General features: G+C 32.7%; 1 protein-coding gene across 1 annotated transcript in view; it reads right to left on the bottom strand.

Annotated features, from left to right (window-relative positions):
* Window positions 1-23206, bottom strand: part of LOC133335476 (ubiquitin carboxyl-terminal hydrolase 43-like) — a 68633-nt gene that overhangs the window by 13395 nt on the left and 32032 nt on the right. The window contains exon 2 of the mRNA XM_061543750.1: window positions 2078-2308. Within this exon, the coding sequence (XP_061399734.1) occupies window positions 2078-2308 (231 nt within the window). The remainder of the gene's footprint in view (window positions 1-2077; window positions 2309-23206) is intronic.

The raw sequence follows: 23206 nt of genomic DNA, 5'->3' as shown, positions 1-23206 counted from the left end.
TTTGCTTTTCAATGTCACCTATTTTTAGGGGTTAATATAATTTCAAATAGAGGATGTGGTTTTATCACATGCAAAACATATTTACAAATCCAATATTACAGGCCAGCCAATCCTTTTAAAAATCGTATCTTAAAAATCAACTCCTATAGTCTACCATGCTATGGTAGAAATATCATAGCGGTCCCTGAGAATTTTCTTCTATTGGAAAAAGGTGTCTTCATGGAACAGAAATTTTTTTCTATACGAAAAAACTGTCCTCAGGGACCAGAGGATTTTTTTTTTCTCTAGGAAAAATTGTCCTCTTCGACCTGACGATATTATTTTCTAGGAAAAAATTTCGTCAGGTCCCTGAGGACACTTTTTTTCTATAGAAAAAAATTCGTCAGGTCCCTGAGGACACTTTTTTTCTATAGAAAAAAATTCGTCAGGTCCCTGAGGACACTTTTTTTCTATAGAAAAAAATTCGTCAGGTCCTGAGGACACTTTTTTTCTATAGAAAAAAATTCGTCAGGTCCCTGAGGACACTTTTTTTCTATAGAAAAAAATTCGTCAGGTCCCTGAGGACACTTTTTTTCTATAGAAAAAAATTCGTCAGGTCCCTGAGGACACTTTTTTTCTATAGAAAAAAATTCGATCCCTGAGATAGAAAAAAATTCGTCAGGTCCCTGAGGACACTTTTTTTCTATAGAAAAAAATTCGTCAGGTCCCTGAGGACACTTTTTTTCTATAGAAAAAAATTCGTCAGGTCCCTGAGGACACTTTTTTCTATAGAAAAAAATTCGTCAGGTCCCTGAGGACACTTTTTTTCTATAGAAAAAAATTCGTCAGGAGACGTTTTTCTATTGAAAAAAATCGTCAGTCCCCAAGGACAATTTTTTTTATAGCAAACAGGCCCCTGATGACAGTTTTTTCTACAGAATAATTATATATTTTTTCTATAGAACTGAGGATTTTTATGTAATGAAAAAAGTATCCTCAGTGAACTGAGGTTTTTTTTCTATAGAAAAAAATTATCCTCAGGGACCTGACGAATTTTTTTCTATAGAAAAAAATTATCCTCAGGGACCTGACGAATTGAAAAAAGTATCCTGACGAATTGAAAAAAGTTTCTATAGAAAAAAAGTATCTTGAGGGACCTGACGATTTTTTTTATCTATAGATGTATTTTTCTATAGAAAAGAAGTATCCCCAGGGACCTGATGAAAATTATTCTATAGAAAAAAGTGTCCTCAGTGAAATGAGGAATTTTTTCGTATAGAAAAAAGTATCCTCAGTGAACTGAGGAGTTTTTCCTAGGAGAAAAAGTGGCCTTAGTGAACTGAGGAATTTTTTTCTATAGGAAAAAATTGTCTTCAGGGACCTGACGATTTTTTTCTATTGAAAAAAGTATCCTCAGGGACCTGAGGATTTTTTTCTATAGAAAAGAAGTATCCCCAGAGACCTGATGAAAATTATTCTATAGAAAAAAGTGTCCTCAGTGAAATGAGGAATTTTTTCGTATAGAAAAAAGTATTCTCAGTGAACTGAGGAAATTTTTTCTAGTAGAAAAAAGTGTCTTGGGGGACATGACGAATTTTTTTAATAGGAAAAAATTGTCTTCAGGGACCTGACGATTTTTTTCTATTGAAAAAAGTATCCTCAGGGACCTGAGGATTTTTTTCTATAGAAAAGAAGTATCCCCAGAGACCTGATGAAAATTATTCTATAGAAAAAAGTGTCCTCAGTGAAATGAGGAATTTTTTCGTATAGAAAAAAGTATTCTCAGTGAACTGAGGAAATTTTTTCTAGTAGAAAAAAGTGTCTTGGGGGACATGACGAATTTTTTTAATAGGAAAAAATTGTCTTCAGGGACCTAACGATTTTTTTCTATTGAAAAAAGGCATCCTCAGGGACCTGAGGATTTTTTTCTATTGAAAAAAGTATCCTTATGGACCTGTAGAATTTTTTCCTCTGGAAGATTTTATCATACCCCCAATCTTCTTATAAAATCATTTTTTAATACAATTTTTTTGTGCTTTTTTATAATTATCCCCATTTTTATCAATCCATTATTTTTGTTATTGTTTTTCATAATTACCTTATATTGATCCAAAACAAAATATTCCGCCAGTATATCGGTGTGGCTAAGGCATTGTAAGACGGCATTCATAAAACAGGTATTGCCATGATTTTTTAGACCCATAACACCAGGTGTTTGATCCGTTGGCCATTGATAGCCACCGATGGGCGGTACACGATCGCCGCTCGATGATATTAGATGACTACCACCATTGGCAGCTGTGGCCGTTGTTGTTTGTGGTTTATTCGACTGTAGAGAAGAAGAAGAGGAAGGAAAGAAAATTAGACCAGAAATAGAGATTTAGATGTAGTTGTTGTTATTTTATTTAATAAAAAAATGACTCAAAAGCGCTTAGCCAACCAGTAATAATTATAGAGCAGAAGCAATATTTATTACAAGAAAACAAAAACCAAAACATACATTCATACATATCTTTTTGTTTAATCATCAGCAACAACAGCAGCAATATTTAAGGCCGAAATAATGCAATCAAAAATGATTATTTCATAGTAATTTAAAATGTGTGTGTGTTTTTTTATGAACAACAACTACAAGAAAACCATAATAGCCGGAAAATAACAATTTCTAATGGTTGTTGTTGTAATTTCAAGTCGAAAAAACTTAAAGGAAAGAAAAAAGCAAAAGTACATTTTTTGTAGTTGTTTCATTTGACTGCCTGACATTTAAACGAAATGAATGAACAAATCAAACTGGGAAAAAATCCCATTGAAAATTTTGTAACTAAAAAAGCAACAGCAGCAACATGAAATCGTTAGCCTAATCAATTTTTCATCATTTGGAAAATTGCAAAGAAGAAAATGCGGAAAAACATATGGAATGTGTAGCTCAAATGCCAAAGGACTTAATTTGAAAATATTTTACGAAAACTCTCTTCGAGGAATGGTCCCCATGTTGCATATCCCACAATTCAATATTTAGCAAGTTTGTCTTTAAAATTTGTTAGTTAGTCTCTTTTGTAATTTATCTGCCCATATGTATGTGTATAGCATGAACAAATTTAACAAGTCAATGGGTCAAACCTGCAAAGCAGCATGTTGTAATTTTTAACAGAAATCAAAGCAATAGCCCTTTTAATGATTCCAACAAGAACTCATTGACAAAAAACAAAAGGTAGCGACTAACAAACCAAAATGTCGGAACTTTGTAGTTTGGAAATGAATACATCATCGTTGGATAATCAGGGGCCAAAGGAGAAAACCTTTAACTAAATAAATTAATAAAAAAAGAAAACAGGAAATTGTTCTCAGGGACCTGACGAATTTTTTTCTATAAAAAAAATGTCCTCAGGAACCTGACGATTTTTGTCTAAAGAAAAAATTGTCCTCTGGAACAATAGAAAAAATTCGTCAGGCCCCTGAGGACAATTTTTTCTATAGAACAAATTTCGTCAGGACTCTGAGGACATTTTTTTCTATAGAAAAAAATTCGTCAGGCCCCTGAGGACAATTTTTTCTATAGAAAACAAATTCATCAGGACTCTGAGGACATTTTTTTCTATAGAAAAAAATTCGTCAGGCCCCTGAGGACAATTTTTTCTATAGAAAAAAATTCGTCAGGCCTCTGAGGATATTTTTTCTATAGAAAAAAATTCGTCAGGCCCCTGAGGACAATTTTTTCTATAGAAAAAAATTCCTCAGTTCCCTGAGGACACTTTTTTCTATAGAAAAAAATTCCTCAGTTCCCTGAGGACACTTTTTTCTATAGAAAAAAATTCCTCAGTTCCCTGAGGACACTTTTTTCTATAGAAAAAAATTCCTCAGTTCACTGAGGATACCTTTTTTCTATAGAAAAAAATTCCTCAGTTCACTGAGGATACCTTTTTTCTATAGAAAAAAATTCCTCAGTTCACTGAGGATACCTTTTTTCTATAGAAAAAAATTCCTCAGTTCACTGAGGATACCTTTTTTCTATAGAAAAAAATTCCTCAGTTCACTGAGGATACCTTTTTTCTATAGAAAAAAATTCCTCAGTTCACTGAGGATACCTTTTTTCTATAGAAAAAAATTCCTCAGTTCACTGAGGATACCTTTTTTCTATAGAAAAAAATTTCCTCAGTTCGCTGAGGACACTTTTTTCTATAGAAAAAAATTCCTCAGTACCCTGAGGATACCTTTTTTCTATAGAAAAAATTCCTCAGTACCCTGAGGATACCTTTTTTCTATAGAAAAAATCCTCAGTTCACTGAGAATACTTTTTTCTATACAATTTTTTTTTTTTTTGGATTATTTGATTATGGTTTTGGTTTTTGCCCTCCCTCAAATATTAATTGAAAATCGAATAAATCATTTTGACCCCAAACGTGATTGCCAATCGATAATTTATATTGTAATTTAAAACCAATGCGTAAATAAATCCTAGATAAACTTAAGAAGAATAATCGTCTATTTACCCAAAAAGAGAGAACAGAACACTCCTCCTTTTCCTGTAGACCTCATTCATGATTTGAAAAAAAGAAAAAATAATTTCAAAACACAAACAAAAATACGCCCAAAAATTTGCTAGCAAAAGTAGAAGCAAGAAATTGTGTATGTGTGGGAGACAGTGTGTGTGTGTGTGTGCTAGTTAATGCTTTCTTGTTATTTTGCAAACAATGACCCGGCAAAATTTTGCGGGTAAGTGCGCGTGGGCGTTTTTAAGCCTACCATGGTGGAATACAAAAAAAGGGAAAAGGGAAAAATAATAACAACAAGAAAATAGCAAAAACAACAAAATAGCAAATATTGTGGTAAGGGTTTGAAATTTAATTCGAGGCATAGAAGAAAATAAAAAAAAAAAAACAACAAACGTTTTAGAAAAAAATGTTTATTTGGGTGTGAAATGATAAAGAATAATAGATATTAGGGTGGAATGTCAGTAATAAAAAAATATTTAATTTCATATTTTTTTCTAGATTTTTGTAAACATATGAAAAAATGTTTTTTGTCGATACACCCTAATATTAATTAACATGAGCATAATATAAACAACTGGGTAAATTGATATAGTTTTCTTTGCAAATAAGCTTAGCACACACGGCTGGCTACATGCAAAACAAAAGTTTTGAAAATAATAACAACATAATCAGAGGAGCAGGGAAGAGCATAAAACCAGCGAACAAAGGTGACTGCCTCCCTAAAAATGTGAAATGATCACAAAAATTAATTTTAAATATTTATGGAAAATTTCAGGCACAACTTTTTATTGTTATTATTAATAATTATTTAATACAAAAATAACGATACCTTTTTTCTACGCCAGCATCCGGTATAGAAAGGCACTATTTCAATTAAATTGGCCTTCTCTGGCATGGAAGACTTTAAAATTCATTTTTGAGGCATGTAATTGGAAGGGGAAGAAAACAAGAAGACAGAAGAAGAAGATATTTTTTATTATTATTTATTTTTCAATTAATAACATCGTCATCAACAGCCAAATGATAGCAATTGAATTGTTTTGCCGGAGATGTCAATGGGAGACAAGAGTGAAATACTTTTTCTTAGAATTGTTGTTGTTTGGTGTTAGTGTGATACAATTCTAAATTGATATGAACTAATCAATAATTGAATAAATGGGCAATTTTCGTTACGGGAAATAAAGAGGAATTTTGTTTCTTAAGGAAAAAAATTCCTCAGGTCCCTGAAGACACTTTTTTCCATAGGAAAAAATCCTTCGGCCCCTGAGGACATTATTTTCTATGGAAAAAAAATCCTCAAGTCACTGAGGAAATCCCTCAGTTCACTGAGGACACTTTTTTCTACAGGAAAAAATTCCTCAGGTCCCTGAAGACATTTTTTTATAGAAACAAATTCATCAGGTCCGTGAGGACACTTTTTTTTCAGAAAAAAATACAAAAAAACTCGTCATTGAGGACACTTTTTCCAATAGAAAAAAAATCGTGTGGTGCCTGAGGAAATTTTTTCTTAGAAAAAGAAAATCCTCAGGTCCCTGAAGCCAATTTTTTTATAGGAAAAAAATTCCTCAGGTCCCTGAAGACATTTTTTACATAAAAAACATTCATCAGGTTCGTGAGGACAGTGTCCTCACGGACCTGACGAATTTTGTTCTATAGAAAAAAAGTGTCATCATGGACCTGGCGAATTTTTTTCTATAGAAAAAAAATCGTCAGGTCCGTGAGGACCCTTTTTTTCTATAGAAAAAAAATCGTCAGGACCGTGAGGACCCTTTTTTTCTATAGAAAAAAATCGTCAGGTCCGTGAGGACCCTTTTTTTCTATAGAAAAAAAAATCCTCAGGTCCGTGAGGACCCTTTTTTTCTATAGAAAAAAAATCCTCAGGTCCGTGAGGACCCTTTTTTCTATAGAAAAAAAATCGTCAGGTCCGTGAGGACCCTTTTTTTTCTATTGAAAAAAAATCGTCAGGTCCGTGAGGACCCTTTTTTTCTATTGAAAAAAAATCGTCAGGTCCGTGAGGACCCTTTTTTTCTATAGAAAAAAAATCGTCAGGTCCGTGAGGACCCTTTTTTTCTATAGAAAAAAAATCGTCCTACGGACCCAGCGAATTTTTTCTATAGGAAAAAATCGTCAGGTCCCTGAGAAAATTTTTTTCTATAGGAAAACCAATCGTCAGGTCCCTGAGGACATTTTTTCTATAAAAAAATTATCAGGAGGACATTTTTTCTATAGAAAAAAAATTCGTCATTTCTCTAAGGACACATTTTCTATAGAAAAAAAATTATCAATTCGCTGAGGACCTTTTTTTCTATAGAAAAAAAAATTATCAATACGCTGAGGACAGTTTTTTCTATAGAAAAACATTTATCAATTCGATGAGGATAATTTTTTTCTATAGAAAAAAATCCTCAGATCGCTGAGGATACTTTTTTCTATAGAAAAAAATTCCTCAGTTCGCTGAGGATACTTTTTTCTATAGAAAAAAATTCCTCAGTTCGCTGAGGATACTTTTTTCTATAGAAAAAAATTCCTCAGTTCGCTGAGGATACTTTTTTCTATAGAAAAAAATTCCTCAGTTCGCTAAGGACACTTTTTTCTGTAGAAAAAAAAATTCCTCAGTTCGCTGAGGTTACATTTTTCTATATAAGAAATTCTTCAGTTCGCTGAGGATACTTTCATCTATAAAAAAATCCTCACTTCTCTGAAGATACCTTTCTATAGAAAAAAATTCGTCAGGTCCGTGAGGACACTTTTTTTCTATAGAAAAAAATTCGTCAGGTCCGTGAGGACACTTTCTTTCTATAGAAACGAATTCGTCATTTCTCTGATCACACTTTTTTAATAGAAAAAAATTCCTCAGTTATCTGAAGACACTTTTTTCTTTAAAAAAAAAAAAAATTAAAATTCTCCACAGGTCACTGAGTATTTTTTTTTTATTTTGAACCGTAAACAATCATTCCCTTACCGATTATACTACCCTCGTCCAAGTGACCCTATATAAGGTTAAATATTCAACAATGAGTGTACAATTATTATTATTATCATATAATAAACAATAGGAATTCGATTATATTCGAACATTGTTGCAACAAGTTATTAATAAACAATTACATTTTTACAATGGAGGGAGGTGATGGTGGTGGCACCAGCACCATTAAAAATCACAATAAACAAGATAGCAAACCGAACCAATCACAATACCCATACAAATCCTCCCTAAATCAGAAACACACACACACACACCCATATGTAAATACATATGGACCCTTATTGTTGGGCTATAGATTGTGTATTCGGTGGTACCAATTTAAAATGAAAGGGTTATAGTACCCGATAAGCATTAAGTCAATAAACTTATATAAGAACAACAACAACAACAAATCAAATCACCCCTTGTTGTTGTTATGATTCAATTAATTGACATTAGAAGTGGTAGCAATCAGATCAAATTGTTGAGTTTTTCATTTTTCCCCTATTCTATTTTTTTCCATCGAAAATAATTCTAACAACCTAAAAATTGCGTTCAATAGACCTCAGATGCTTGTCTCACAAATCGTATAGGCCTCAAATTTTTATGGAAATTTTCTGTAAGCTCCAGAGTCCTATGCAAATTTTCATTGGCGTATAATTTTTTTTTTAATATATAGACCTCAGAGACCTATACATTTTCTTAGAAAAACTCTATAGGCTTCGGATGCCGTTGAAATTTTTCTATAAAAATTCTATAGATCACGAAACCATTTTCAATAGAATTTCTAAAGGTCCAGAGTCCGATAAACATGTTCTATAATACCAATAGGACCATATCAAAATGTTATACGAAAATTCTGTAGGTCACGGAGGGCTTCATAAAAACCTGTAGAGGCTACAAACAATTTCGGTAGCTTTCAGAGGCCTATAAACATTATTTAATCATAAAAATGTATATAAAAATCGATGGTCTTCAGAATTCAATAAAAAATCTATAGGCTTCAAACGGCTTGTAGAACATTCTACAAGTTCAGATCTTCTTGAGAAAAAATTATGCTGAGAATTGTTTTCCTAGGGAAAAAATGTTTTTTCACAGCGCCTGAGAATTTTTTATGCCAAAAAATAATTCTTCAAAGGCCGGAGAAATTTATTACTAACCTGTCTTTGACACAATAAATTGTGCGCAAGGGGCTTCAGAAAGTATTCTCAAGACACTTTATAGAACTATGACAATTTTCGAAAAAAAAATTAATAAACCTCAGGGGCCTTAATAAATTAATATAAATGTTATGTACACTTCAGAAGTATCCAATGACCTTGAAATTCTATATAGCCCAGATATCGATGCATATTGTCTAGAACAGTTTTATGGGCCTACGAGACCGATGAAAGTTTTCTATAGAATTTCTGTAAGCCTCAGATGCTAATGCAAGTGTTCTACGAAAATTCTAGAGGCCTAGAAGGACTTTGAAATTTTTCTAAATAAATTCACTGCCCCCAGAAGAATATGGAATTTTTATAGTATTATGTAACACTTAGAACCCCACCAAAATTTCTAATACTATTCAATAGGCTTTAGAGGTCCGTTCTCATGAGGACATTTTTTCCAAAAAAAAAAAAAAAAATATTCGTCAGGACATTATTTTCTATAGAAAAAAAATTCGTCACTACTCTGAGGACATTTTTTTCTATAGAAAAAAAATTGTCAGGACGCTGAGAACATTTTTACTATAGAAAAAAATTCGTCAGGACTCATAGGACATTTTTTCTATAAAAATCGTCAGGACTCTCAGGACACTTTTTCTATAGAAAAAAATCATCAGGACTCTGAGGACATTTTTTTCTATAGAAAAAAATTCGTCAGGACTCTGAGGACATTTTTTCTATAGAAAAAAATTCGTCAGGACTCTGAGGACATTTTTTTCTATAGAAAAAAATTCGTCAGGACTCTGAGGACATTTTTTTCTATAGAAAAAAAATCGTCAGGACTCTGAGGACATTTTTTTCTATAGAAAAAAATTCGTCAGGACTCTGAGGACATTTTTTTTCTATAGAAAAAAATTCGTCAGGACTCTGAGGACATTTTTTTCTATAGAAAAAAATTCGTCAGGACTCTGAGGACATTTTTTTCTATAGAAAAAAATTCGTCAGGACTCTGAGGACATTTTTTTCTATAGAAAAAAATTCGTCAGGAATCTGAGGACATAGAAAATCTGAAATATAGAAAAAAATTCGTCAGGACTCTGAGGAAATTTTTTTCTATAGAAAAAAATTCGTTACTGCTCTGAGTACATTGTTTGTATAGAAAAAATTCGTCACTACTCTGAGGACATTTTTTTCTATAAAAAAAAAAAATCGTCAGGACTCTGAGGACATTTTTTTTTATAGAAAAAAAATCGTCATGACTCTGAGGACATTTTTTTCTATTAAAAAAAAATTGTCAGGACTTTGAGGACATTTTTTTCTATAGAAAAAAAATCGTCAGGACTCTGAGGAAATTTTTTTGTATAGAAAAAAATCGTCAGGACTCTGAGCACATTTTTTTCTATAGAAAAAAATTCGTCAGGACTCTGAGGACATTTTTTTATAGAAAAAAAAAATCGTCAGGGCTCTGAGGTAATTTTTTCAATAAAAAAATGCGTCAGTAATCTGAGGGCATTTTTTCTATAGAAAAAAATTGGTCAGTACTCTGAGGACATTTTGCTCTATAGAAAACTAATTCCTCAGGAATCTGAGGACATTTTTACGGGAAAATTTCTTTCAAAATTTTATAGGTATATAAGCTTAGAAATATTCTGTAAAACCCAGAGGCCCATTAAAAACTCTATGAAATTGATAGGCTTCAAAGGTCAATAACATAACATATCTATATGTTCAGAGGGCTCTAAAAACTTTCTACAATAACTTCTAACTCAGAGCCTCGGATTTTACAGAAATTCTATATATCTCTGAAAATTCTCTATAAAAATTTCGGTATTCCTTAGAGGCTTATGAAAATTGTATAAAAAATTCTCTAGGTCTCTGAACCTATGAATATGTTCAATAAAAATTTGATATGCATATAGGCTAATATAAATCATATAAAGCCCTGAGGCCCATTAAAATCTCTACCAAAAAAATCGATAGGCTGCCAATAGGCAGTGAATATGAATTCACTTAAAAATTAAAAAGTCGTTAGAGGGCTTGTTTTCAAAAATTCTATAATCCTCAAAGCACTATGACCAATTTCTAAAAAAAAGAACCTATAGGTCTTAGAGTCTATGAAATATCTCTATAAATAGTTAAAGGCCTATAGGGCCATGAAAATCTCTAATAAAAAATACGATAGTCTTCAGAGATTAAAATCTTATTAAAATTATTTATAAAAATTCTATACACATCAGACCTCTATTAAAATATTTTACAAAAATTCCATAGGCGTCGGAGGACTCTGAAATTTCTGTATAAAATTTCTATAGCCCACAGAGGCTTATGAAAATTATATATAAACATTTTATAGGCCTCAGAGGCTTATGAAAAATTTCTAAAAAAGTATATATGTCGTTCACAGAGATCTACGCTATATTAATATAAAAATGCGAAAAAATATAGACCTCGAAACTCTATGAAAATAGTCTATACACATTTTATAGGGCTTACAAGCCTCAGAAGCCTTCGGAGGGCTATGGAAATGTTCTATATAAATTATATATTGGCTTCTGATGTATCTAAACGTTCCATTCAAATATTCTATAGACTTCAGAGGTCCTATCAATTAAATTTCTTAGTGGACCAAAAAATATTCTTCAAAAACTCTATAGCTTTCAAAGGCTCATGACAATTTTCTATAAAATTGTTATAGCGATCGGAGGCCCATGAAAATTCTCCCTCAAAATATTATATATAAAAATTTTATAAGCCTCAGAGGCTTATGAAAAATTTCTAAAAAAGTGTATACGTCGTTCACAGAGATCTACGCTATGTTAATATAAAAATGCGAAAAAATATAGACCTCGAAACCCTATGAAAATAGTCTATACACATTTTATAGGGCTTACAAGCCTCAAAAGCCTTCGGAGGGCTATGGAAATGTTCTATATAAATTATATATTGGCTTCGGATGTATCTAAACATTCCATTCAAATATTATATATACTTCAGAGGCCCTTTCAATTAAATTTCTTAGAGGACCAAAAAATATTCTTTAAAAATTCTATAGCTTTCAGCACCTTATGACAATTTTCTATAAAATTGTTATAGCGATTGGAGGCCCATGAAAATTCCTCCTCAAAATATTATAGACCTCCGAGGCTTATGATTTTTTTTTATAGAATTGCTACAAGTTACGGAAATCTTCTTTAAATTTCCAATCGATTTCAGAGGTCTATTGCAATTTGGCCTATGGAATTTTTCTAGAAAAAAATTATAGACCTCGAACCCCTATAACAATAATCAATAAATATTTTACAGTCTATAAGATTTTTTTCCTACAAAAATTTTATAGACTTCCAAAACCTATGAAAATATACTAAAAACATTTTATAGGGTGCAGAGGTCTATCCGATTTGTCTAAATCTAAATCGGAATCAAAGACCTATGGATATAATCTTTATGAACCTCAGAAATTTCTATGAAATTTCTATAAAAATCATAATGTTCTCACCGGCCCATGAAAATTGTCCATAAATGTAAAAGACCTCTAGGTCCATGCAGGGACGTACGCAGGGGGGCGAAATGAATTTTTTCACAGTAAATTTATGTTTGCAACAGCGAATTTTTTCATTTTGTACTACCGGGCCTCCCCGGAAATGAAATCCTGTGTACGTTGCTAGGTCCATGGCATTTTCTATAAACATTTAAGAGAATTTAGGAGATCAATAAAAATTTTCTATATTATATATAGGCCTCAGAGACCTCAGAAAGCTTCTAAATTATTATGGAAACTTCGTCCTCAGCCTTCTGATGTTCCTGAAAATAATTTTCCATAATTATCATCCCTTCCCCTTAAAACTATGCAACAAATGGACCCATCAATAAATGTTTTAAAGCATTTTTATTTCTCTATTTCCATTACACACGTGTCATTTGTTGTAAAGTGATGATAAATCCATTATAAGGTCCCGCATATTCAACATCCAACACCATTATTACCATCAACAGCATCATCATCGTCATCCGCAGAAGTTCAACATGTTTGGGCAAAAAGGGGTGAATGTTGTAAATGTAAATGTAAAAAAAAAAAACAAAATATAAATGTGATTTGAGATTTCCAGGTCATAGGTCAAGGAACCCCTCAACACATTTAATGTAGAACGGATGTAGGGAGGTAGGGAGGTGGGATGTGTGTGCACAAACATATGTTTGTTGCATTTACAAATTGATGTGTAACCGGTCAAGTGTTTTGAACTTGAAAAGAGTATGAATGTGAATAGTTAAAAAATAATAGAGGGGAAGGGTTGGGGTGCACGAGAACAAATGTGGGACAAATTTTTACAAATTGTGTTAATGTAAATGTAAATATGTGGGAATGTATGGACCACCCTCCAAATGAATTTTCTCCAATCTTTTAGAAGCAAAAAATTAAAATTGTTTCCAGAAGGCATTCTCCTAGAATATTCCTATGTAGATCTTGTAATAATTATTGGGCTCGTAGAATAACCCCATCAAGAAGATACTTGGGGTAAAGTCTTCAACTGACTTTTCTATAGAATGTTCTATAAGAATTATATCGGGATTAGAGCTATATCGTAATGTTTTACAAAAATTCTAGGGGACTCAAAGGATTTCGAAATTTTTCTAAACAAATTTAATAGCCTTCAAAAGAATATGGAATTTTTATATTCAAAATTCTTTAATCCTCAGAGGTTTATAAGCCTTCTTTGACACTTAGAAACTCATCAAAATTTCTAATAGTATTCAGACTACCGAATACTATTAGAAATAGAAATCAATACATTTTGTCTATAAAAACAGTCTTTAGAGACTTGACGAAATGTCCTCAGAGTAATGACATTTTTTTTAAAGAAAATAATGTCCTCAGATTCCTGAAGAATTTTCTCTATAAAAAATGTCTTCAGAATCGTGACGATGTTTTTTTTTTCTATAGAAAAAATGTCCTCAGAATCGTGACGATGTTTTTTTTTCTATAGAAAAAATGTCCTCAGAAACCTGAGGATTTTTTTCAGAAACCTGACTTTTTTGGAATTGTAGAATACCTTTTTCAAGAAGAAACTTGGGGTAGACATTAGTGCCCTGCGACAATTTTCTATAACAAATTTATAGGCCTCAGATGCTTTGAAGCCTTCGAAGGCCTATGGAAATCTATACTAATAAAAGAGTAAAGTGATTGATTGACTCACTGACTGACTGATTTAACGATTCATCAACGACCAGAAGAAACGGCTGAAGCTAGGATCTTGAAATTTTGGGTGAGGGTCACTCTTGGTCCAAATGTGACAGATAAGGCTGGGTTTTTGGAAATTCGTACTATAACGGTACGAAAAGTACTAAAAGGTACTAAATGTGATACCATTTGTATTTGGCGAACCTTAGCTCCACCGGTTCTGAAATTTGGTTTGGTGGTCGTTGATGGAGTGTAGGATAGATGTACCAAAGGGTTTTTGAAAATTCGAACTATAACTATCCGAAAAGTACGAAAATGTACTAAATTTGGTACAATTCGGTAGCATGTGAAGGATAGCGTTAAAAACTTGAAATTTGGAGCGTGAATTAAGGTTGAGATGTAGGGTCCATTTAAGGAGATGGTTTTGAATGCGCTTACTCATGTGTACGAAAAGTACTATATGGTACTATATTTGGTACAAATTTAATCTATACTAATAAAAGAGTAAAGTGATTGACTGACTGATTTAACGATTCATCAACGCCCAGACGAAACGGCTGAAGCTAGAATCTTGAAATTTTGGGTCCAAAATTTACAGATAAGGCTGGGTTTTTGAAAATTCGTACTAGAACCGTACGAAAAGTACTAAATATGATATCATTTGTATTTGGCGAACCAGTAGAGCTAGAAATCTGAAATTTGGATTGAGGATCACTTATGGAGCACAGAATAGATGTAGCAAAGGACTTTTTGAAAATTCAAACTATAAGTATCGAAAATGTACTGAAATGTACTAAATTCGGTACAATTTCGTAGCATGTGAATGGATTGAGCTAAAAACTTGAAATTTGGAATGTAAATTAAGGTTGAGAATTAGAGTCGATATGAGGAGAGTTTGGAAAGCGTGTACTCATGTGTACGAAAAGTACTATATGGTACTATATTTGGTACAAATTTGATTTAGAGGTACAAATCGAGCTGGAATTCTGGAATTTGAAATTAAAATTATCGTCGGAGTGTAGAATTGGGATATGAACGTAGTTTTGGAAATTTGTTACTTATGTGTACGAAAAGTACTAAATCGTACTATAATCGGTACAGTTTGGATTTGGGTGATCCTATAGCGGGGGAAAATTAAATTTGGAGTCAGGATCGCTGTAGGGGTGTGGGATTGGGGTCAGGATTCAGTTTACGAAAATAATACTTATGGGTACTAAATGGTACTAAATTTGGTACAATTTGAATTTTAGGTGAACCAATAGAGCTAGAATCATGAAATTTGGAGCCAGGATCACAGTTGAGGTGTAAGATTGAGATATGTAGGAAGTTTCAGAAATTTGTACTAATGTGTACTAAATTTGGTACAATTTGAATTGTGAGTGAACCGATAGAGTTGGAATACTAAAACTTGGATTTGGAATCACTGTGGGGGTGTAGGGTTGGGGTATGTAGAATGTTTTGGTACCACTGTGTACTAAATTTGGTACAATTTGAATTGTGAGTGAACTGATAGAGTTTGAATCCTGAAACATGGATTTAAAATCACTGTCGGGGTGTAGGTTCAGTACAATTTCAATTGTGGGTGAATTAATAGAGTTGGAATCCTGAAATTTGAATTTGGAATCATTGGCTGAGGAGGGTACTTATGAAAATAATGTGTGTTAAATGGAAAATTTGTTAAAATTTTGATTTGGGTGAACCTTTACAGCTCGAATCATGAAATTTGGTACTAAATGTGTGGATTTTTTTTCAGACATATGCAGTTTTATCTAAAAATAAAAAAAATATGTTAATACATTATTAAATATTTCCTACATTCGCTAACGAAGTTGCGGGCATATGATCTTCTCTGACTCTTCAATTAAATTTCTTAGGGGGCAAAAAATAATCTTTAAAAATTCTATAGCTCTCAGAGGCTTACGAGCATTTTTTTTTCTAAAAATCCATCCAGAAAAGGTGCTGCATAAAAAGGGGTAGGTGATAAAGTTCGGCTGTGTCGAACTTTTTATAAAATAGTTCGACCCGAAAAAATATATAGACCACAAATGTCCAGGAAATTTAAATATAAAATCTTATGGGCCTTAGATGCCTAGAGGTCTATGAAAAAAAAATTATAAAAAAATCTATATAGGCATCAGAGGCACAGGAAAATTTTCTATAACTCATATAGGTTATGAACATTTCTATACAAATTCTACAGCCCTCAGAGGCCTATAAAAATTGTTTCACTTAAATTATTTGTGTTTCAGGGTGCTATAAGAATTTATAAACAAAATTCTATAGACATCAGGTGATTTTATAAGCCTGAGAGACGTTAGAAATGTGCTACAAAAAATGGGTGGGGGTAATAAGTTCGGCTGTGTTCAAATGTTTATAATCTCAGCATTAACCAGTAAGGAAAGTAGTAAAGTCGGACGGGGCCGACTATATGATACCCTTCACCACTTTGGGTATATTCAACAGATGAATCCTAACAGACGTTGAAGGACCATAAACACGAAAATGGATCCATAAACATGACATTCTGCAACCTATAATAAATTTTTCATTTGGTCAGATATAGAGTTGAAGCGATTTCAATGAGACTTGTCAGAGATTAACTTATATAAACTACAGTTATATAAACTACAGTTTGTCTGATTGCCACAATTGTGTGGCAATCAGACAAACTTTGGGTCTTTAGTGCACAATTTTCATACATTCGGAAGAAAAAATATATAGGAGCTATATCTAAATCTGAACCAATTTTCCCGACACTTAACACACCTCATTCTAGACCTAATTCATTACGCTATACCAAATTTCATGCAAATCGAAAGATATATAGGGATTTTGGTATACCAATTACATGAAATCGGACGACAATATATATGGGAGCTATATCTAAATCTGAACCAATTTTCCCGACACCTAACACACCTCATTCTAGACCTAATTCATTACGATATGCCGAATTTCATGCAAATCGAAAGATATATAGGGATTTTGGTATACCAATTACATGAAATCGGACGACAATATATATGGGAGCTATATCTAAATCTGAACCGATTTACACGAAACTTAACACACATCATTCTAGACCCAATTCATTACGATATGCCGAATTTCGTGCAAATCGAAAGATATATAGGGTATTTGGTGGACCATTTACATTAAATCGGACGAAAATATATATGGGAGTTATATCTAAATCTGGACCGATTTTCAGGAAACTTAACACACATCATTCTAGACCTAATTCAGTACGCTGTCAAAATTTTGTGCAAATCGAAAGATATATAGGGATTTTGGTATACCAATTACATGAAATCGGACGACAATATATATGGGAGCTATATCTAAATCTGAACCGATTTACACGAAACTTAACACACATCATTCTAGACCCAATTCATTACGATATGCCGAATTTCGTGCAAATCGAAAGATATATAGGGTATTTGGTGGACCATTTACATTAAATCGGACGAAAATATATATGGGAGGTATATCTAAATCTGGACCGATTTTCAGGAAACTTAACACACATTATTCTCGACCTAGTTCATTATGCTATGCCAAATTTCGTGCAAATCGAAAGATATATGGGGACTTTGGTACACCATTTTCATTAAATCGGACGAAAATATATATGGGAGCTATATCTAAATCTGGACCGATTTTCAGGAAACTTAACACACATCATTCTAGACCTAATTCCGTACGCTGTGCCAAATTTCATGCAAATCTAAAGATATATAGACACTTTGGTGCACCATTTACCTTAAATCGGACGAAACTATGTATGGGAGCTATATCTAAATCTGAACCGATTTTCTCGAAAATTTGGCACACATTATTCTGGAACTAATTCAGTACGCTATGCCAAATTTCGTGTAAATCGAAACATATATAGGGACTTTGGTGCCCCATGTACCTTAAATCGAACAAAAATATATATTGGAGCTATATCTAAATCTGAACCGATTTTTCCCAATTTCAATAGGGTTCGTCCTTAGGCCAAATAAGTGAGCTGTGCCAAATTACATCCAAATCGGATAATAACTGCGACCTGTACTTTGTTTACAATTTGACATGGACAGACGGACAGACGGACGGACGGACATGCATAAATCGACTCAGAAAGTGATTATATGCATATTCTCAAAAGGAACCATGTGTCTATCTCGTTTCCTTTTGCCTGCTACAAACATATGCACAAAGACATAATACCCTGTACCACAGTGTGGTGAAGGGTATAAAAATACCTATCATCGGTCGGCACTCCTATCTGGGGACTATGTCAAAATATTGAAGTGTTTGAAGAGAAATTTGCAAAAAATATATAAAAAAAATTATTCAGAAAGTATTTTCCTAGAACATTCCTATATTCATCTGGTAAATCTTGTTAAAAAATATTGTGGCCCTGCAATACCCTCTTCAATAACACTGGAATAACGAATTTTAGGCTGTAGAAAAAATCAAACATTCCCACCCCATGTTTCAATATAGAAGAAGAGGAGGGTACAAAATATTCTCCCTTATTAAAAATTGCTCGATTGATCACAAAATAATAAATACAAACAAAAACAACAACAACATCAGAACCTATTAACTCACATGTATAGCAGACAAACAAACAAGAAATTTTTGAAATATTTGCCTTAATTGAAGAATCATTCAGAATAGTTTTATTTTCATCGTTACTGACATTTCTCAAGCTTTTTCGTTTAGGAAACAAAAAAACAACAACAACAACAGAATGCCGGTTAGAAGGTTCAAGCATGTACCGAACGACCGACCGAGTATAGGTACTTGCCAGAGTTAAGTTCAATTGAAACCAAGAATTTGCGTTTTTTCCGATGTGTGTGTGTGTGAGAATTTATCACGTTCTCAATTGGCATCAGGGGAGGAGGTTAAATATTCGACAAACATATGGGTCAGTCCATGCCAATGGGAACTAGAAATTTTATGCTTACAAAAATTTTTTTGGAATTCCAAGGTGATGCACTTACCTGAAAAGAAAAGAATAAAAATTGTAATTAATTAATTATTAAATTAAAATTTAATATATTAATTATAAATTAAATTAGTTACAAAAACTTGAAAAATATTATAGGCCACAGAGGAGGCCCATGAAAATAGTATTGAAATATTCTACAAAGTTTGGAGAATTGTGGCAATTTTCAATAAAATTTTTATTCAGCCTCAGAGGTCTATAAAATTCTTCCTTAAAAATGTACCATAGAGCTCGGGAGCTTATAAAAATTCCATATGACCCAAAGGTTAGTTAGAAATATTTTATAATAAATCTGCGGGACTCAGAGGTCTAAGAAAATCTTGTATAAACATCAGATCTCGAAGACCTCTATTTTTATTTTATAAAAATTCTGTAGCTCTGAGAGACATAGGCATATTGTATACAAATTCTATAGGGCTCAGAGGACTATAACATTTTTTTAACCAAAATTCTATATGCCTTCAAGAAATATTTTATACTAATTCTACCGGACTCAGAACACCCATTCTAAAAACACTGGAGTTCTAGGAAATGTTGTATCAAAAAAAATCGATAGATCTCAGAGATCTATGGAAATGTTCTGTAATAAAAATGTTAAAGGACTCAGAGGTTTGTCAAAAATGTTATCAAACTCGGAACCCTATAAAAATTCTCTATAAAAATTCTATAGGCCTCAAAGCTTACGAAAATGTTCTATACAAATTTTTTGGGGCTCAGAAATCTCTAAACAGTTTCCCAAAAAAAAATTTAAATGTCTTATAAAAACATTCTCCAGGTCTCAGAGGCCTATTCAAATGTTTTACGACACTTCTATGGGAGTCAGATGTCTATAGAAATTTTCTATAAAAAACATATAGACCACAATGGCCTACAAAAAATTCTATAGTCCTCAATCGGACTCACCAGACCTTTATAAATTGTCTACAAAAATCATTAACACCTTAAAGGCCCATGAAAGTTTTCTATAGCGCCAAATGACCTATGATTCTATAAATATGGGGCTATGTCAAATATGGTCCTATTCACCAAGATCTATCAAAAGTTAGTCTGTTTAGAAAATTCGTCTAGAACCTCCAACATAAGGAAATTGGTTGGAGACATTCATATTTTTTTTATAGAAAACAATTCGGAAAAATAGAAAAAAATCCTCAGGTCCCTGAGGCACTTTTTTCTATAAAAAATTTCCCAGGACACTTTTTTCTATAGAAAAAGTGCTCAGGACACTTTTTTCTATAGAAAAAGTTTTCAGGACACTTTTTTTCTATAGAAAAAGTGCTCAGGACAGTTTTTTCTATAGAAAAAGTGCTCAGGACACTTTTTTTCTATAGAAAAAACTGTCCTAAGTTAAATGTCTTATAAAAACATTCTCCAGGTCTCAGAGGCCTATTCAAATGTTTCACGACACTTCTATGGGAGTCAGATGTCTATAGAAATTTTCTATAAAAAACATATAGACCACAATGGCCTATAAAAATTCTATAGACCTCAATCGGACTCACCAGACCTTTATAAATTTCCTACAAAAATCATTAACACCTTAAAGGCTCATGAAAGTTTTCTATAAAAAAAGATGTAGTGCCAAATGGCCTATGATTCGATAAATATGGGGGCTATGTCAAAATATGGTCCTATTCAACCAGATCTATCTATCCCTGAGGCACTTTTTTCTATAGAAAAATTTTTCAGGTCACTTTTTTCTATAGAAAAAGTTCTCAGGACACTTTTTCTATAGAAAAAGGGCTCAGGACACTTTTTCTATAGAAAAAGGGCTCAGGACACTTTTTCTATAGAAAAAGGGCTCAGGACACTTTTTCTATAGAAAAAGGGCTCAGGACACTTTTTTCTATAGAAAAAGTGCTCAGGACAGTTTTTTCTATAGAAAAAGTGCTCAGGACACTTTTTTTCTATAGAAAAAGAGCTCAGGACACTTTTTTTCTATAGAAAAAGTGCTCAGGACACTTTTTTCTATAGAAAAAGTGCTGAGGACACTTTTTTCTATAGAAATAAATTCCTCCGTCCCCGAGGACACTTTTTTCTAAAGAAAATAATTCCTTAGTTCGCTGAGGATACAATTTTTATAGAAAAAAACCTCAGCTCTCTGAGGATACCTTTTTTCCTCAGTACACTGAGGACACCTTTTTTTCTATAGAAAAAAATTCCTCAGTACCCTGAGGATACCTTTTTTCTATAAAAAAAATCATGAGTACGCTGAGGATACCTTTTTTCTATAGAAAAACATTCCTCAGAACACTGAGGACACCTTTTTTCTGTCCTCAGTTCGCTAAGGACACTTTTTTCTATAGAAAAAAATCCTCAGTTCGCTGAGTGATACCTTTTTTCTATAAAAAAAATACCTCAGGACACTTTTTCTATAAGAAAACCCCGTCAGGTCCCTGAGGACAATTTTTTTATAGAAAAAAGCGTGAGGTTCCTGAGGAAAATTTTTTCTATAGAAACAAATCGTCAGGTTCCTGAGGACAATTTTTTTATAGAAAAAAAGTCTTAATTTCACTGAGGATATTTTTTATAGAAAAAAAATCTTCGGTTCACTGAGGACACTTTTTTCTATAGAAAAAATTCTTCAGTTCACTGAGGACACTTATTTCTATAGAAAAAAATCCTCAGTTCGCTTAGGACACTTCTATAGAAAAAACTTCCTCAGTTCGCTGAGTGATACCTTTTTTGCTATAAAAAATACATCAGGACACTTTCTATAGAAACAAACCGACAGGTTCCTGGGGACATTTTTTCTATAAAAAAAATCGTCAGGTCCCTGAGAACAATTTTTTCTATAGAAAAAAATCGTCAGGTTCCTGAGAACAATTTTTTCTATAGAAAAAAATCGTCAATTTCTTGAGGACATTTTTTTCTATAAAAAAAAATATTTTGCGAATATTGGTGAAAATTTTTTATAGATCATCCTCATGTTCCTCAGGACTAGTTTATTTTTATAGAATAAAATCCGTAGGTCCTTGAAGCCACATTTTTTCTACAAAAAAATCCTAAGGTCCTTGAGGTCATCTTTTTTTATGGAACAATTTCCACAGAACTCTCAGGTCATTTTTTCCATAGGAAAAAATTTCCTCAGTTCGCCGAGGACAATTTTTTCTATAGAAAAAAATTCCTGAGGTCCCTGAGGTCACATTTTTATTTGGAAACAAAATTTTCTATAGGAAAAAAATCATTGGTTAATAATTTTTCTATGGACCATCCCATATAAAGTATGTAGATTTATTTGTAGAAAGTACCCCAAGTTATTTATGTGGTCATTTATTGTAAACGAAATACTTGTAAATATTTAAATAAAATAACAACAACAATGTGTAAGAGTTAAAGTAGCTTTATTAGCATCATCATCATCTTATTCTTCTCCGGCATCGTCATCATTTTCGGTATTATCTTTGAGGGCAAATTTGTTTTGTAGCCAAGTAATGATCTACAAAAATAAGACAAGAAGTAGATTTCGTTATATATCCATCATCATCATCGTCGGGTCGGTCTCAGTCTCCGTCTCAGTTGAATTAAGCGGCAACAGTAAGCAGCAAAATTCAATGCAAAGATGAGGCCTTAACGAGGTGACTAGTCGTAGTTGGGAATGGAGGTCAGGGGAGGTAATGATGCTGGCACTACTGCTGCTGCTGCTATGGTAAATGGATGAATGAACGAGTGGCCGATGTTAGAGACAATGATGTCTAATTCTCAAATTACTAATCGCCAAGATTGCTTGGTAGCTTAGAAGTGTGTACAGCTGGTCGAGTGGGGCTGTCGTTCGGGTTTTCTGAGTGAAGGTAATGGGAATTGGATAGCAGCAGCAAATACTTGGCCTACCATCGAGCCACCCATTGTTTTCTTTTTAATAAATCATTGACCATTTAATGATTAATTTTGATGAGATGAGGTGGTTATTCAGTCGAGTGAGTGATGCTATTCTGAGTATGGAGGCAACTTTCGAAAAGTGTTCTTTGTTGTAAACATAAATAAATATTTAATATTATTATTATGATGTGATTACTGCGAGTGAGTGAGTCAGTCAGTGTTTGGTTTAATCCAAAAAGTGAGGTTAAATCTTATTAAAATTTATAATAAATTTTATGTGTCTACTTAAAATTCGGTTGCTTGCTTACATGAGAAATGATGATATGCCAGATTATGTTGTTGGATACTTGCTGCTGATGCCTCTGGGAGGCCCATTTAATTTGATGGGGCAATTTGAAATGGTCATACACAAGTTTAATTAATAGGAGATTTTGTAAATGTGAGAGGCATTTATATTTTTAGATATAATTAATTTTAATTAAAAATTTTTTGGAGGTTAAAATGAGTTATAAGATTATGGGAACTTATAGCACACGTGCCATAAATTTAAAATGGCCATAAAAAGTTGAGGCATTTGGGTTTTAAAACATTTTTAAAACACAATTACAAGCCTAGATTGGATGTTTA

Source organism: Musca vetustissima, unplaced genomic scaffold, assembly GCF_032173495.1.
Source record: "Musca vetustissima isolate MV318-11 ecotype Yass unplaced genomic scaffold, APGP_CSIRO_Mvet_v1 utg83696, whole genome shotgun sequence".
Lineage (NCBI taxonomy): Eukaryota > Metazoa > Arthropoda > Insecta > Diptera > Muscidae > Musca > Musca vetustissima.
The sequence above is the reverse complement of the archived record's forward strand: the minus strand, read 5'-3'. Positions and strand labels throughout refer to the sequence as shown.